This window comes from Pipistrellus hanaki (genome assembly GCF_964339955.1).
Source record: "Pipistrellus hanaki genome assembly, chromosome: 18".
NCBI classification, from domain to species: domain Eukaryota; kingdom Metazoa; phylum Chordata; class Mammalia; order Chiroptera; family Vespertilionidae; genus Pipistrellus; species Pipistrellus hanaki.
The window spans coordinates 8511551-8527952 of NC_140520.1; the positions used below are offsets into that span (position 1 = coordinate 8511551).

Sequence of the window (16402 nt, forward strand, 5' to 3'; positions counted from 1 at the left end):
TTAAATTCAGGATGAAGGAACTTTTTAGCCTCATTCTGGCTTTCTGTTCATTCTCATAGATGAAAAGGTAAACATGTAGCCCTGGCCATTGTGGCTGGGGAGTGGAGCATCGGCCGTGGAATGGAAGTAGCGCCTTTTAGCCATTCCTGGGAGTTGCCCTTCCCAGGTGTCCCCCTCCATTCTTAGCGGAGCCCAGAACACTCGGTCCCTCCCTGAAAATTAAAAAGAAAAGAAGAACCAGAGATGCCTGTGCATTCAGTTTGCCACTGTGTTAGCCCGTCTTTATTAAACCGGGCAGGCCCTCCAGGTGCAGTGCTCTGGGGTCAAGGAGTGGGTCCTGGTGACTTCTGACGTCCATGGTGAATGTGTCCTTTGTCCTCATGTCTGTAGGCTGAGAGGATCATGGAGGCTGTGGAACTATACCGAGAAGAAAGTGCAAAAATGAAAGAGCACAAAGCCATTTGTAAAGCTGCAGGGAAAGAGGTAAGATGCCCATTACGTTACGCTCTGGGAGACACTTGTAGGTAGAGAATTCCTGAGAGGAAAACCATTGTCCGGGACTTAATAACTCAGGTCAGAACTGAGAGAAATGCTGTAATAGAATTCATCTCACTCAAACATTAGAGCGAATTGAGGAAGTGGGGGTGGGGAAGCTTGGTCTTAATGGAAAGGAGAGCAAAGTGAGATGTGGTATTGGGTAGACACTCACCTCTTACTCTGGTTCGGAGGCAGGGCACCCAGGTCAGATTTCTGGGAAACCTGTTACCCAAACTCACTCGTAAGCTCTATCGAAACTGAGAGGCCTGATGCTTCATTACACTCAGTCTTTCAATTTTTAGGGTTGCTGTTTTCTCTTCTAGGGTCGGCAACTAAGTAATTGCGGGTTTCACACATATATGGCTTCAGTTGAATTTTTAGGTTTGCAGACGTAGTACAAATGTAAAACACATTTTGTTATTTGATATTTGGCTATTCAGCTGTTAATCAGTAAAAAAAGTTTTTTGATCTGTTTTGTAGTTTTCGTTTGGCGTTCGTTGAAAAATGGAAAATCAAAAGGAACATTTTCGTCATATTTTGCTTTTTTATTTCCGCAAAGGGAAAAACGCATCGCAAGCTCATAAAAAGTTATGTGCTGTTTATGGTGACGAAGCCTTAAAAGAACGGCAGTGTCAAAATTGGTTTGCCAAATTTCGTTCTGGTGATTTTTCACTCAAAGATGAAAAACGCTCTGGTCGTCCAGTTGAAGTTGATGACGCCCTAACCAAAGCAATAATCAATTCGGACTGTCACAGTACAACACGTGAGATTGCAGAGAAGCTTCATGTATCACATACATGCATTGAAAATCACTTAAAACAACTTGGCTATGTTCAAAAACTCGATACATGGGTTCCTCACGAACTGAAAGAATCACAGTTAACGCAACGCATTAGCAGCTGCGATTTGCTAAAGAAACGTAATGAAAATGATCCATTTTTAAAACGACTGATAACTGGCGATGAAAAATGGGTTGTTTACAACAATATCAAGCGGAAAAGATCGTGGAGCAGGCCAGGTGAACCAACTCAAACAACATCAAAAGCTGATATTCATCAAAAGAAGGTTTTGTTATCAGTTTGGTGGGATTACAAAGGAATTGTCTACTTTGAACTCTTACCACCCAACCGAACGATCAACTCTGATGTCTACATTGAACAACTAACGAAATTAAACAATGGAGTTGAAGAAAAGCGGCCCGAATTGACAAATTGAAAAGGTGTTGTATTCCATCATGACAATGCAAGGCCACACACATCTTTGGTCACTCGGCAAAAATTAATGGAGCTTGGTTGGGATGTTTTGCCACATCCACCATATAGTCCTGACCTTGCACCATCTGATTACTTTTTGTTTCGATCTTTACAAAACTCCTTGAATGGTAAAAATTTCAATAATGATGATGATGTCAAATCGTACCTGATTCAGTTTTTTGCTAATAAAAACCAGAAGTTTTTTGAACGTGGGATTATGATGCTGCCTGAAAGATGGCAAAAGGTCATTGATCAAAATGGGCAATACATTACAGAATAAAGTTATTTAGTTCCATGAAAAAATTGTCTTTGATTTTTTTAAAATCCGCAATTACGTAGTTGCCGACCCAGAAATGTAAATACTATTATCTCCCTGCCTGCGACAAGCACCATCAAAGTCTCATTTTTAATGCCTGGATTTAATAATTTTCTTCTTAGGTTCCTCTCCCCACCAACCCCATCCTGATGGCTCACGGCAATATTTCTGTGAGTACAGCATCTAAGTCTCCCCTTGGTCAGTCAGAGGTTACTCTCAAGGGTGAGGGGAGGGGTAATACCTTGTCGTTAAAAATCCCTCCTGAAGGGTGGTGTCCTCTAGATATGACTCATAAACAAAAACTTTTTGGGATCCTCACTTTTGAGCTCCATTTCTTCATTTGTAAAGTGGGGAAAATAATACCTATCTCACAGGAAGTATTAGGGAGGATTAGATATGATAATGTATATAAAAGAATAGCTATTGTAGTTATTAAAAACCAGCATTTTCATTCCACCAAACTAAATGGCTCCTTGGTTTCTGACTGTAAGAAGAGAACAAACTTTAGGTCTAAGGCCTCAGATTTGAACGGTTAAAAATCAGATTATTATTTAGTACTTACTGGGCCTAGTGTGGACTGACTTCACGGGCCAGGAAAACTCCTAGATTAGAGGAAATGACTGAAGACATCCTCTGGACCAAGGGATTTTCCTTTCCCTGGGGAAAATCTTTGGGTCTCTTATCATAATTGTCGCTTGTTAAAACTGGTATAATATTCATTAAGGACTATGATTTTCATGGTCAAGTGATCTATATTCACAAACTTATAACATTTCAGAATTTGAACCTCTTCTCTAGCACCATTAGCTCAATTTTAGGTACTTTTCTGTTTAATGCAAGTTTTACATGCTCAGGCTTAGGGGATGAAGGATGGATATTGATCTCTTGGAATTTCTTCTGTTCCCCCTAGTGCAGTGGTCGGCAAACTCATTAGTCAACAGAGCCAAATATCAACAGTACAATGATTGAAATTTCTTTGGAGAGACACATTTTTTAAACTTAAACTTCTTCTAACACCATTTCTTCAAAACAGACTCTCCCAGGCCTTGATATTTTGTGGAAGAGCCACACTCAAGAGGCCAAAGAGCCGCATGCGGTTCACGAGCCACGGTTTGCCGACCATGGCCTAGTGTATGTTGCTCTTCCTCTCTAGAGGAACCATCAGTCACCATAACCAGACCCCCCAACCACATCACTATACAATTTTATGATTTTTGGTGCAGAGGGGCAAAGAGGGGTATGAACTATCATTGTCTTTGGAAGAAGGTTAAAGATCTAATAAAATCCTTTCCACCATCTATCTGTGCCTGGCAGGTGGTCTTTAATCTATAAGGAAGGAAATATAAATTTTATCAGCACCACTGCTAACTGCTCTAATGGCTGTGATCAGCAGCAGGGATTCTTTCTCTTGCTCCCTAAACAGACCCCAGATTTATATTCCTTTCCCACACCTTCATTCATCAGCTCTTTATAGATGATGCATAAAATTATGTCTCCAGATCTGACTCCAGCTGAAATCCAGTTCTGTATATCCATGATTTGTTACCTGAGCCCGCAACCTTGGAGTTGAACTCCTGTCCTCTTCCTTCTATCGATGGGTCCCACCTCAGATTTTTCAGCTCTCTTTGCCAAATGACCTTCATGAGGTCCCCCTTCCACGTGACTACTGTTGCCATATGTAGTTCTTGTCCTTACACTTGGCCTGTCAACGTAGTTTTTCAATAGTTCTTTGCATATCCAGCCACTCTTCTTCAACACATCTTGCGCAATAACACTGGATTAATTTTTATAAAGACATGCTAATCATGTCCCCAGTGCATCAGAAATCTTTAATGATTCACTGTTGCTTATTTAATAAAGTTTAAGCCAAGGGTTAAAAATCTTCTACAGCTTAATTCTAACCAACTTTCCCACTATACTTCCTAATACTTCTCAAACTCCCTGATAACTCTCCCAAACATCTGGAACTTTCCTATTGCTATGGGCTTAGTTGTTCTTTCTAGTTTATATCTCCTTTCATCAATCTGCATTCTATAAGACTCAAATATCAGATATATAACACAAGAAAATATATATGTATTATATATATAAACTATAGCACAAAGTACCGTGTTTCCCCAAAAATAAGACACCCTCCGAAAATAAGACCTAGTGCATGGAAAGATAATACATCCCCTGAAAATAAGACCTAGCGCAACTTTGGGAGAAAAATTAAAATAAGACACTGTCTTATTTTCGGGGAAACAGGGTAATATGATTCATGTCACTGGAATACAAAAAATATAGAAATCAGGTATGAAGCCTTTCTGCTACTAGAGTATATGTCTTTTGAGATAGAGTCCAATTTTCATTTTTATATGAGAGAAATATTTCATATAGTACCTTGCATATAATAGGTACTCAAAATCCAGATGATAGCTACATGTGAGACATTAATATGAGGTATGTATGCATAATTCAGTGAATATCCATTCAACCTTTATAATAAGAAGGTGTCTCCTGTCTCTCAACAAGATTACGAGTTTTTCTTGATGACAAATACTTGCTTTAAAAAAATGGGGCACTCTATACACAGCCAATGACATTGGCATTAATTCATCTTGCAAAGACTATACTGGTGCTGTGTGTTAGGCTCTTTGCTTGGAATTAATGAAGCTATGGAGTGCGGGTGTGAGAGAGTTAGAAAATACCCTTTGACTTCTGTGCTCTCCTGGCCCAAATGCAATTTTTGCACCATGTCTGACAATTCAAACTGAACTTTAAAGGATATTTGCTTCCACGGGTAAGAACAGAACGTCATGCTCAGTCATGATCTCAATATTGTGAAAGATGTGTGTCGATCCCTTGGTGCTGTCCTCGCCCATAACCATGGCAAACAGCTCCACTTTGAGTTCTACCTGCAGGCCAGATGCCACCTGTGGGACACAATGGAGCTTTAGAATCAGACAGATCTGAGTTCAAATCCTGCCTTTCACACCAAGTTGGGCAAGTTCCTGAAACTAATCTGCGTCCCGCATCTATAAATTTGGCCTGAATGAATGCTGACTGTTACAGCATTTAGAAGAAGTACTACATGGATGAGTGAGGCAGTATTCCATGGAGTAAATGGGACCCAAGATAAGTTGTTGAAGAAAGCCAGGTGCTATTAAGAAAAGGCATAAGGATGAATGCCATGCCCCAGAGGTGATACCAAAGGCAAACTTTATAGTGCCCATAATTGTGCTAGTTCTCAATGTCAGTAGTGAGTTTGTATTGCTTGGCATCCTTGCAGATTAGATTTAAGACAAATGTGAATGTACTCTAAGAAACCTACCACTGTCCTGCCTCTTGATTTCTACTTTTCCTTATGTGAGACCTGTGAGGTGACAAAGCCAGTAGAGGGAGACAGAATTCGTTTAAAGGCTGAACTGCCTAGGTCTGAACGTCATAGGGAAGAGGTCTGTACCCACCAAGAAGAAACCTGATACACAACGAAGAAGAAACAGGGAGGAACGAGCTTCAAGAAACAAGGAGGACTGGGCTCCTCGCCTTGTTCCTTGAAAAGAACACCAGCCAGGAAACAGAGTTGTTTGTGTTTCCAAGCTGCCTCTCGGGGGTGGAGGTTAAGGGGTAGGGGGTGGGGGTGGGGGGTCCAAAAGTAGACTTGACAACAGTTATCTGGAAAAAATAAGTCCACATGGAAAGCAATTCGATACAAATAATTTCCCCCTCCATCTTGTTTTAAAAATAATAGAATCGAAGAACATTTCAGTTTTTTCAACAATGTGTAAGGCACATCCTGGAGGGGATCCAAGAGCTCTGCTTTCTGAGAATCAGCCCTGGGCCCTCCGAGCCCGACCATTAGCAGGCCTGGGAGGAGGACATCCTGCATCAGGGGCTGGAGTGCGGCCCCACACAGGTGTGCCCAGGCTTTGAGCAGATCCATTTAGTGTTGGCAACCTACCGAGCAAGCGGTGGCCAGATTGACATACGGAGAAGTCTACAGATTATTTATTTGCCAGAGCTAAAACCTACTGTCAAAAAGAAAAAAAAAATGCCAGAGTGAGCTTCAAAGAATACACTCTGGATTTTATTGTAGTATCTAGAAAGGTCTGTCCCACAGGCACACTGGCATCTGGTACAATCCCTACCTTAAGAGAAAAAGATCTGCTAAGTTCCCAGAGTCCTCGAAGAAGAGCTTGCTTTGGATTTTGTCTTTGCCTTATGTTGTGAAGATTCTGAAATCTTGACACTGTACAGTGATAAATTGTTTGGGAGAGAGACTCATGAATTTGTGGACCTAATCCCAAAATGCATTTCTGCTTGAAATTGGGGCCTGCATAGCACTGCTTCCCAAGTCGAAAGATATTATTAGAGCTGGGAGAGCATTAAGACATGGTTTGGTTTGAGCTCCCTCTGCAGCAGAGGAAAACAAGGCACTCAGGATTCATTAGCCAACATCACTGAGCTGCTTGGACCCACAGTTGACATAAGAAGCCAGGGCACTGAACCAAGGTAACCCTTCACTGAACCAAGCCAGTCCTTTATGTCAACATATAACATCTCGGACTCGGTGAGCCCTGTGTGCTGGACATGGGACTGGTGCCCTTGCCCAGTGTTCCCATGAGCCTGGGCATGGCCCCACCTGTGACAAAGGGTTCATGCACCCACCAGACTTCCTCACTCCATTCTGTCTTCCAGCACACATCTTCTGAGCGCCCACTATGTGCTCGGCTGTGAGCTCCTTCCCTCTCTTACTCATTTTATCACCCCCTGCAGCCTGGCACACCATGGCTTGTGGGAGGAACCATTTGTTGGGTGAAATGAAAGGATTGTTAAAGCAGCAGGATGGTGCTGACCAAGAAATAAGTGTTAAGATTTACAGATGTGATGTTATTCTATTTTAGACAAACTTTTGTTTATGTCACACTAAAGTTCTGAAATTATAATTGAATGTGGCAATATACAAGTTTTATACTAACATCCTATGGGATTTTATCAAATAAAGTCAGAATAGGTTGACATTTTAACATCTGTATTTTCAGAGATCTTTGGAGAAATGGGGCAGCTGATGAATTTAATATATACTGTTCCTTAGTATATTAAACAATATACTTATTAATATTCTTAATCATATTCTCTGGCAAACACCAAGAGAACAAATCAGAGTTACATAGAATTGTAAGACTGAAATATTTCTTTTTTCCAAAGGATTTTTCACTGCAGAAGGATTTGTCACAGGATATAGTTAGGCAATCAACTTCCCAAATGCATGTTAAATCATGTCTAATTATTACAGATATATTTTTCGTATAACTATACATAACTGTAGTATTGGGCGAACTTCAGAAATGTTTCCACAGCTCAAAGTTTAACTTTGTTTACACACAGGCTCCGTCTCGTGGTTATTACATGAAGTAAGTGACATCAAGCCACATACTGCACCAATGCCAGGAATCTTTTGCTTATGCTACTAAAAAATGAGACTTCAACATGGTTTAAATGGAATGGGGAAAAGGACTTCACTGGAAACATATCTGCATTCATACAGAAACACACAGACACACACAACAGGCAGCACATGGGACTTACAGGCCCAGGTTTGTAGGTCACTTTCAGTCCCGTGCTGGGCGGCGGCTGCTTTACCCTGAACCTACAGGCCGAGAGATGGGAATAAATTTATGCCATAATGAAAACCATGAACAATGGATGAACCTGGGTATTAAAAATCAGCAAGGTTGTTAATATTCACGCTATAGGAGCATGGGGTCCACACCATTAGAAAGTCAACCCAATATTCAACTGGGAGAAGACTCTGGGGCCCATTTCACAAGCGCCCGTCCAACAGCTGTCATCGCCGTCAAGCAGGCTCCTAGCCTGGCTCCAGCCCTGCCAAGCAGCCGGGCTGGGCAGAGCCAGGAATGTTTGGCTGTGTGTGCATGGCAGTGTGGCTGCCTGCGTGAGCACAATGCCGACTGTCAGATTGCGAAGCTGAAGAATAAAGGTTTGGGGAGAGCAGCGGAGCGTGGGGGCCAGTCTTGCTCTGTTGTGCACAGGGTTTGATGTTTGCGGGGAGGAGATACAGGCAAGTTGGAGAACTTGAAAAGCCCTGTGCTCACACATGGGCCTATTGGTCCCTTTCCCTTCTTGTGGTTTGTGGGTTCTGCTTGAAGGTTGAAGACCTGGAGTAAATTAAAATGCTGGGGAAAGCCCACCTCCACATCCATCCTAACCCTGATCCTGTGACCTTCAACTCAGCTGTTTGCCCTGGAGGGGCTAAATGTAACCCCCTGAGGAGTGAACTCTCTAAAGCTAAACTTCTATAGTGAACAGAGGATCAGCACGGATGAGTTTATTAGTGTGAGGTTGACTACCCCTCCCCACCTACTTCTTGGCAACAACCTAAACAACTAATAATATCTGATCTGGTGGCCTGGGTCCTCCTCAGGCTGTTTCTTAGGCAGCAAACATAATTTCTGAAGTGGGGGTTGGCCTCAACTGAAATGAAACTGTGATCTTTGAAACCCGTGCTCCTGTTGCTCTGCTGCATGTATTTCTGAATCTGAGTCCAGAATCACAACCATTTTTGGACTTGCCACTCACACTGAGAAACACTTGGCAATTGAAACAAACATTGATTCCATGTTTATGGAAAAATCCTCCACATTATGCTAAAGTTTAAGCCAAAATGGAAAAGAGGTGATTTTGTAATGGGGAGTTTGTCTTGGTATAGTACCCCCACATGCTGCAGTGATGACAGCTGTGTGGGTCCAGTGAGTTGCAAGGAACTAGTTGGTATCCAGGAGGTCTGAGGCCTCACTTGACTCTCTAGCCTTCAGGACCTTAAAACAAGTCACAAAAGAGACTGCTCAGAGCAATGGGTGCACGATGCAATGTGCAGATGGCGCTTTATTGAGTTGTACACTTGAAACCTCTATGGTTTGGTGAACCAATGTCATCCCAATTCAATTATTTAAAAAAAAGCCACATAAGTTACTCGGTTTGTTCCACTGGCATAGTCTCTACAAGCTCTGAAATTCCATTGGTTTTGAGTTGGAAATGAGGGACCGACACTTCCCTGTCACTGAATACCAGGTGCAGTGTGTTTTCAACTGGGAGTACAAACCACGAGTTAAAATATTTGTTATTAATTCCAAGTCAGAACTTCAGAGCCAAAATGACCCTGATGGTTCAGGCTATATTTCTCCCTTTTTGCTTCTACTATGCAGAAGTAATGTAATTAAAATCATTTTTAGATCATAAAGTTAAAACATGTCAGTTATCATAGTTGATGGCAGATTTGAGAAATAATTCGAGAAGCAGACTTTCAAATTATGTGTGTTAATTATTGTTAACACTTATACTGTACCCCCCCCCTTTTTTTCCCTAGAGCTGATCAGGCCTGGAGTCGCTTCTACCAAGGTATGAATAATGATTAATGGTAGGGCAAAGAAGTACCTACTAATGCTTGAGGCTTGATAAATATTGATTTTCTGAAGAATGAATGAATCAATGAATGGGAGAATTGCAAGTAAATGAATGAATGGTGTGAAAATCCAAGAGTCAGACTATAATTACAGTTCAATTCAAGAAACATTCACTGATGTAGGTAGTCAAAAACAAGCCCCAGAGTAGGAGGTGACTGAGCAGACGCGGGTGCCTAGGCCTCACCTGCAGAAGTCCGCACCAATGTTCTTGAGCTTGACAGTGGTTTCATAGGTTTGCCCTTCTCTAAGCACCCCGAACTTCACTGATGGAGGGAGAAGATGGAATCCAAAAGGGGATGAATTTGGGTTGTTAAGGGCAGCCAATGCAATGGAGGATGTTCTTACTCTTCCTCCAGCAGGATCTTGCACCTTTGCAATAAAGAAAAAGTAACAACATGAAATAAAATGGTTCCATTTTGAGTTCCCAAGATGAGATAAAGGCTTTGTCTCCAGAGAAAATACTGCTTGTCTTGAGAGAAAAGGAACACTTACTGTCTCATGTAATCCTTGAGCGATACCATTGTAAGGGAGTATTTCAGGCCTTGGTTTGAGCCTAGAGAAGCTCAAGTGTAGAGAATTTGTTCAAGTGGTAAGTAGCAAAGTCTCACAGTCAAGTCTGCCTGAATCCAAAGTTTGTGCTCTTTCCTCTGTGTCTCTGATGATCAGATGCTGGCTCCCATTAAATCACCTCCAGGACTCGCTAAGACTCCAATTGCTGACTTCATCCCCAGAGTTTCTCAATCAGTAAATGTGGGATGGAGTCAGGACGTTGCATTTATAACAAGGCCTCAGGTGTTGCCAGTGCTGCTGGGGCAGGTGATCACACTGTGAGAACCATTGCCCTACGCCCTTGGTATTCCTCGGGTTTGCAGCACTGACCTCACCTGGGAGCTTGTCAGAACTGCAGAATCCCAGGCCCCTGCACCAATGAGTCCGAATCTGTATTTTGACAAGATCTTTAGGTGATTCGTATGCACATTTAAGTTTGAGAAGCACTCCTATCACATCAATTATATACATTGCTTCAGATTCTGTGATGGCAACAGGCCCAGGGTGCCATGAAAATATCGAAGAAGAACATCAAAACCTGTCTGATGAGCTTAAGGAAGGCTTCCGGCAGAGTTGAGGCGGACTCTTCATCTCCAAGGCTCTGAGGAAGGAAGGAGCTGGATGCTTTTAAAGGACTAAGAACTAAAGAACTAACAACCTACAATGGCAGAAGTACAGGTGATCCAATAAGCAAACGGGGCCACGCTTGTAGTCAGACTAAGATATTTGGATTTTATCCTAAGAGTCACGAGAAGGGTGGCAGATGACCCTCTTTAGCCAGCAGTGTGCTAGTAACACTGGCTTCCTGAAAAGAACCCTGATTAACAGCCATTGTCAGCTTCTTTGATGTAAGAATTCCCATCTGGGCTGATTTCAAGCTACCAATGAACTGTGGGCTCAGAATTCCTCCAGGGAGTCTATAGGAGCAAAGCACTGACTCAGCTCATCTGTGTGTGACCTGCAGGCCTTTGAGGTGAGATGGTATGTCCAGTAAATAGCACACAGTGGCGGGCCATCAGTCCCTCCAATGGGTCAGGTTTACATAAAACATTGCTTGGCTCTGGGAAATGTGTCCCCATGTCTTTTACCTTTGTAAGAGGTAGAGACTTGGGCTTGGAACTCATCAAATAATGAGGTAACCTCACTTTCTCCTTCCTGGCTTGTCCTGCGACATCCTGCAGCAACGCCTGGGTTGGGATTCTCACGGGTGTACACAAATCTGATTCTGTTAGAGAGAAAGTTGAAATCACCACTTGGACATTTTATTCAAAGATATGCGAGGTCATCCCAGGGAATAATGGCTATTGACTTGGAAACCTTTTATTCTTTTTTAAGAGTGCATTTAAAGGAACAAAAGCTTTAAAAAATTAATTCTAGTGTTATATCTGCACATTTTGCTAAGACTGATCTCTCAATCATTCCCTGGAGTCACTGGAGTCTTGACACCTAGGGTGGCCTTCCATTCCATCTCTCTCGGTGATGTCACACTGTCCCCTCTGATTCTTGATCACCTTGTTTCTTCACAGTTTCCTCTTCTATCTCAGAAACTCCCATGCCATATCTTTGACCTTGCCAACCCCAACAATTTTACCACTTACAAAACTCATTTCAAGCTTCCCTCTATATATCATCACCTCCTATTCTTCTAGCTTATTATAACTCTATCATATTTAATAAGCAATTATTTAACCTCATTGAGACCTATAATCAGTTGACTTTCTCATTTTAAACCATCACTCACCTCATTCTTGTCTTGCTTTCCTGTTTCTCTGGAATGGAGTATATATTCTATCATTATATCCACTCCTTCGCCATCAGACTTCCTCATCCTCCCAAACCCAACATGTTAACCAACCTGCCAATGTATCCACATCATGCTAAGAAGCCTTTCACAGGCTCCAGGTCCATGACACTATAGACATTTTCCTATAACCACAATCAATACCTTCAATACCCAGCACCATCTCCCATACTCCAAAAGGACATCGTGTCCAGTATTGAGAAAGCAAATGATTACCATACCTATGGGAGACTTTGTTAAATGTTCAGTTTGCTTCTGGTTAGTGGACTCCTTGATATCCCCAGAACTCTCCGATTTTGGAAAAAGAACCTCATTTGAGGATTCCTGTCCTACAACTTTTGTTGGCTGGGGATCTAGAAAACCTAAAACAAATATTATAAGGTGACATTCTGGACAATGGTACAATGACTACTAATGTCCGTGTTCTTTACAATGAACAAGGTGCTCACCCCCCACATTTGAGAAAGACTAGGAGAAAGCTACTAAGAGGCAATAATTCTTCCTACATGATGCAGTGCTTGCCCTTAAGCTAGCAGGTTCTTTCAGGGGTTTCTGACTATGAGTAGTAGCTATCTTGTTGGGTTATGAAATAGAGACCAAGTAATTTGGTCTATGTTAGCTGGCAAGAGTAACTGAGATGTGAATTAAATTTTTTTTTTCTAATCTTAAATGCATTCATTACTGTAGACATGTAATTCTTTAAAAAAAAATCTTCACCCAAGGATATGTATTTATTGATTTTAGGGGAAAACATCAATTGACCAGGGACCTAACCTGGACTTGAACTTGAAATCTTTTGGTGCATGGGATGGATGATTCTCCAAACAAGTGAGCCACTTGGCTAGGGCTGAACATCTAATTGTTAATTAAAATGTATCTCTCTAAGGAATCAGTGCAATTTGAACACATTTTAAGTGAATATATCGAGGACCAACTTGTGTGGGCCAACCCTGGTTGAATGAATGGTGGTGGCTGCCTGGAGGACTGTGCTGAAAAACTGAGGCCTTTCCCGTCTCAAGAGGAGAATAGGCTTGATCGATTAGTGATGCCTGTCTAGGGTGTAGGTAGAATCATCAACCCTCACCCTTGATTTCTCCCCATCACACTTACAAGCCCTTGCTCTAGCCTTAATCCTTGCTTTGCAAACTCTGACCTATCATCACACTCAGGAAAACTTGCAGTAATGCCACAATGCCTGCTAATAGAGTCCCCCAATCAAACTCGTGAGGTTGCCCCACAAAATCTTTTATGGCTGTTTTCCTCAACCCACAACCAGAGTGCATGTGTTGCATGTCATTTTCATGATTTATTAGTCTCTTTTAATATAGAATAATTACCTCATCTTTTTCTTTTAATAATGTCCGAAGAGTCCAGGACAATTGTCTTTTAAAAAATGTCTACATTTGGGGTTTGTTTGATTGTTTCCTGTTAATCAAATGCAGTTTAAAGATTTTGGGCAAGATTTCTCCTTCATAGACCTCATATACTCACTTCATATTGCACTGTATGAGAACCCCACCTACACCCCACCACATGCTAGGCTGTCTCACAATTGGCAGAAGTCTGATCAAGAACCAACTTGGGTAGGCCAATCCTGGTTGAATGAAGTTTGTTAAAGTGAGAAATGCCATTTATCTCCATTGTAAGGGTACATTTTCCTCCTGGTAATTAGTAGGTAATATGTGAGGTGATGCTCTGAGACCCTTTGAATAACCTATTCTCCAACAACCTTTCATTACCCCCTTATTTTTTCAATTAGCCAGGTCTTCTTAATGCCTTTAGGTAAAATTTAAGCACACTGGATGACAACTAAATTTTAGTTACATCTTCCTTTCCTCATGTAAGTCAGACATGACTAATATACAGGTTATAGCAGGTTATGCCATTAGCTGCCTGGAGGACTGTGCTGAAAAACTGAGGCCTTTCCCCGTCTCAAGAGAATAGGCTTGATCAATTAGCGATGCCTGTTACTAAGGCAAATGGTGGTAGGAAGTAGTTATGGTCTAAGAGCCACTCTCAGGTATTCTTCATTTAGGCACAGTCACAGGAACAGGAGCTATACAAACACATTACCCGGATGAAGACCACTTGGATTTTTCTCAGCTGTTTTGCTCACATCTTCACCTTTCTTTGTAAATGGAGGCAAGTTTTCAGAAAGGGTGTCCAGATAAGGAAAAACCAAAAGAATAATTTTAGACTTACACATGGCTGAAAGGCAGCTGCCACAAGTATGTTTAATTGATAAGCAATGATCAAAGTCTCTTTTTTAAGGTCCTGGAAATGAAGTTCTGTAAACTAAAAATTTTTTCAAGAGACTTATTAACTCAATTGTAGATTTTGTTAATTAGTTCCCTATAATTTCTTCTTAGGCAGCCTCTGGTTAATAATAGTGTGTGGAATTTTCATAGCAATACAGGGAGTTCTGAACTTATAATAACTTAGAGCAGCCGGTGGGTAAAATAATTTCAAAGGAATAAAAACTTTAATGAATAAAACTGAGATTTATCATAGGATAGGCATCAATAGGGAGAATTTGACACACAAAAATGGCTTAAAATAGATGGGTTAAGGCAATTAATAGTGATAATTCAAAGCAGGGAGATGGAGAAGTAGTAACCCATTGGTAGAGAACACTATTTAGGTGTAAGACCTTAAATTATGTCTCTCTCTTATTTGCTCTTGAAGACATGGATTTGAAGGGTATAGGTTAGTTAGCAGGTTAGATGTAGGAAAGAAATAACTTCAGGAAAGAAACATTATATAATAGCAAATGCACTATATCAACTTAAAAAAACCACCTCTTATTCAATAATTATTAATTGCATTCAGTTACCTGAGACTGAAATGTCTTGCTAAATTCAGATTTGAAGTAAGGTGATATTACTTTGTTCCTAATTTTCATTAAATACTTGTTTGTGTTTTCAATCTCCTTCCTGGTCAGTAGTTCCATAATTATGCAAAAGAGACATATATATTTCAAAATATTATTTTCTTGTGTTTTAGCTCTACACCCCAGTCATTTTTCCTACTTAGAAATCAGACTTTCATTGTAAGACAGCAAATAATGATGCCAGCTGGTTGGGCATCATTATTTGGATGATAAGGACATAGTCACACAAAAGCTGAGTGACCACTGGCAGAAACACAGAAGAGATTCAGATCACGGCAGAGAGCCTGGACGGTAGGACCTCCCAACTCTTCCCCCTCTAAGCTCCTATGACTCCAGAAAGCTGGCTTTTTCCTATGTTTATGTGTATATACTTCTGAAGGAATTACCTCTGCTGAGCTATCTTCTCTTTCCAGTGCTTTACTGTTGCAGCGTGCCTGTGTGAGAGGAAAGAGAAGTATGACCAGAAAGGCAATACTGTACTTTGCTGACTTTCCACACAGTTGGCTCCTTCTCTATTATCTTAATTGGCCATAACGTAAGTTACTTAGTTCCCACTATCTGACTGCCTCTGGGATAAGTTAAGGTGATGCTTTGAACCAATGCTACTCTATAAGCTCCAAGATGGCACTAGCCAAGTTGTTACCTATCACTCTATTTTCAGCTCCCAGCATGAAGCTTTTCACATAATGGGCATGCCATAAATGTCCATTTGGATCAGTGAATGAATAAATAAATAAATGCACATACTTCTAAAACAAGAGAGGCAATGCTCTCGGTTGGCAAACACCCCTGTATGATAAGTTGTTGACAGTGTGGCAGATGAAAGGCAGAGATCTCCTGGATGTGGTCACCCATGGTAATGATACCCGCATCTCTCCATTCCTCAATCACTGCATGCTTAATACTAACTGGAAAACGTTATTGGATCAGCTTACTTCAGTTTCTTTTCAGTGCTCTCTGTATCAAATGGGTCTGGCAGACACTCCGGAGCAGAAGTCAAAGACTGCTTGTACAAATCGATTAGGTGGGCTGCAACTTTAAAAATAGATGCATTTAACTTTACAACACCACACCACCATAGACAATACCTAATGACTCGTTAGAGATACTATCTAAGAGCCTTTCTTTAATCCATCAAGTGTTTACTAGAATTTCCATGAACAAGCTATACTATAACAGTGAATGTTTATGCAGTACCCTCCTAGAGGACGAAATGAGAAACGTAGTGCCCAGTTGGCATGGCTCAGTGGTTGAGCATCAACATATGAACCAGGAGGTCATGGTTCGATTCCCAGTCGGGGCACATGCCTGATTTGTGGGTTCGATCCCCAATAACAGGACTACAGAGGCAGTCAATTAGTAATTCTCTCTCATCACTGATGTTTCTATCTCCCTCTCACTTCCTCTCTGAAATCAATAAAAATGTTCTGTTTTAAAAAAGGAAACATAGTGACATGTTATTAGGGAAATCAGTATCTACCTGACTGAATTTAATTGTGTCTGAAGCACTGAAAAAGTACCCGTTTTATTGAAATTGTATTTTCTTTCCAAAAAGGAAAAACAAAAAAACAAAAACTACAAAGGATCTAA

At 41.2% G+C, this 16402-nt stretch overlaps 2 protein-coding genes across 2 annotated transcripts in view; both read right to left on the reverse strand.

Moving 5' to 3' along the window:
• The window catches only part of LOC311612826 (protein S100-A12-like), a 266221-nt gene that overhangs the window by 44358 nt on the left and 205461 nt on the right, over positions 1-16402 (reverse strand). The gene's annotated exons all lie outside the window — the stretch shown is intronic.
• SPAG17 (sperm associated antigen 17) overlaps positions 299-16402 on the reverse strand; it is a gene marked incomplete at its 5' end in the record, with an annotated part of 126495 nt that continues 110391 nt past the window's right edge. Inside the window, 11 exons of the mRNA XM_084866518.1 lie at positions 299-417; positions 2669-2813; positions 4877-5021; positions 7678-7738; positions 9757-9941; positions 11210-11346; positions 12144-12284; positions 13996-14130; positions 14746-14855; positions 15199-15246; positions 15748-15847. Of these exons, the coding sequence (XP_084722644.1) occupies positions 2674-2813; positions 4877-5021; positions 7678-7738; positions 9757-9941; positions 11210-11346; positions 12144-12284; positions 13996-14130; positions 14746-14855; positions 15199-15246; positions 15748-15847 (1202 nt within the window). The 3' untranslated portion in view covers positions 299-417; positions 2669-2673. The remainder of the gene's footprint in view (positions 418-2668; positions 2814-4876; positions 5022-7677; positions 7739-9756; positions 9942-11209; positions 11347-12143; positions 12285-13995; positions 14131-14745; positions 14856-15198; positions 15247-15747; positions 15848-16402) is intronic.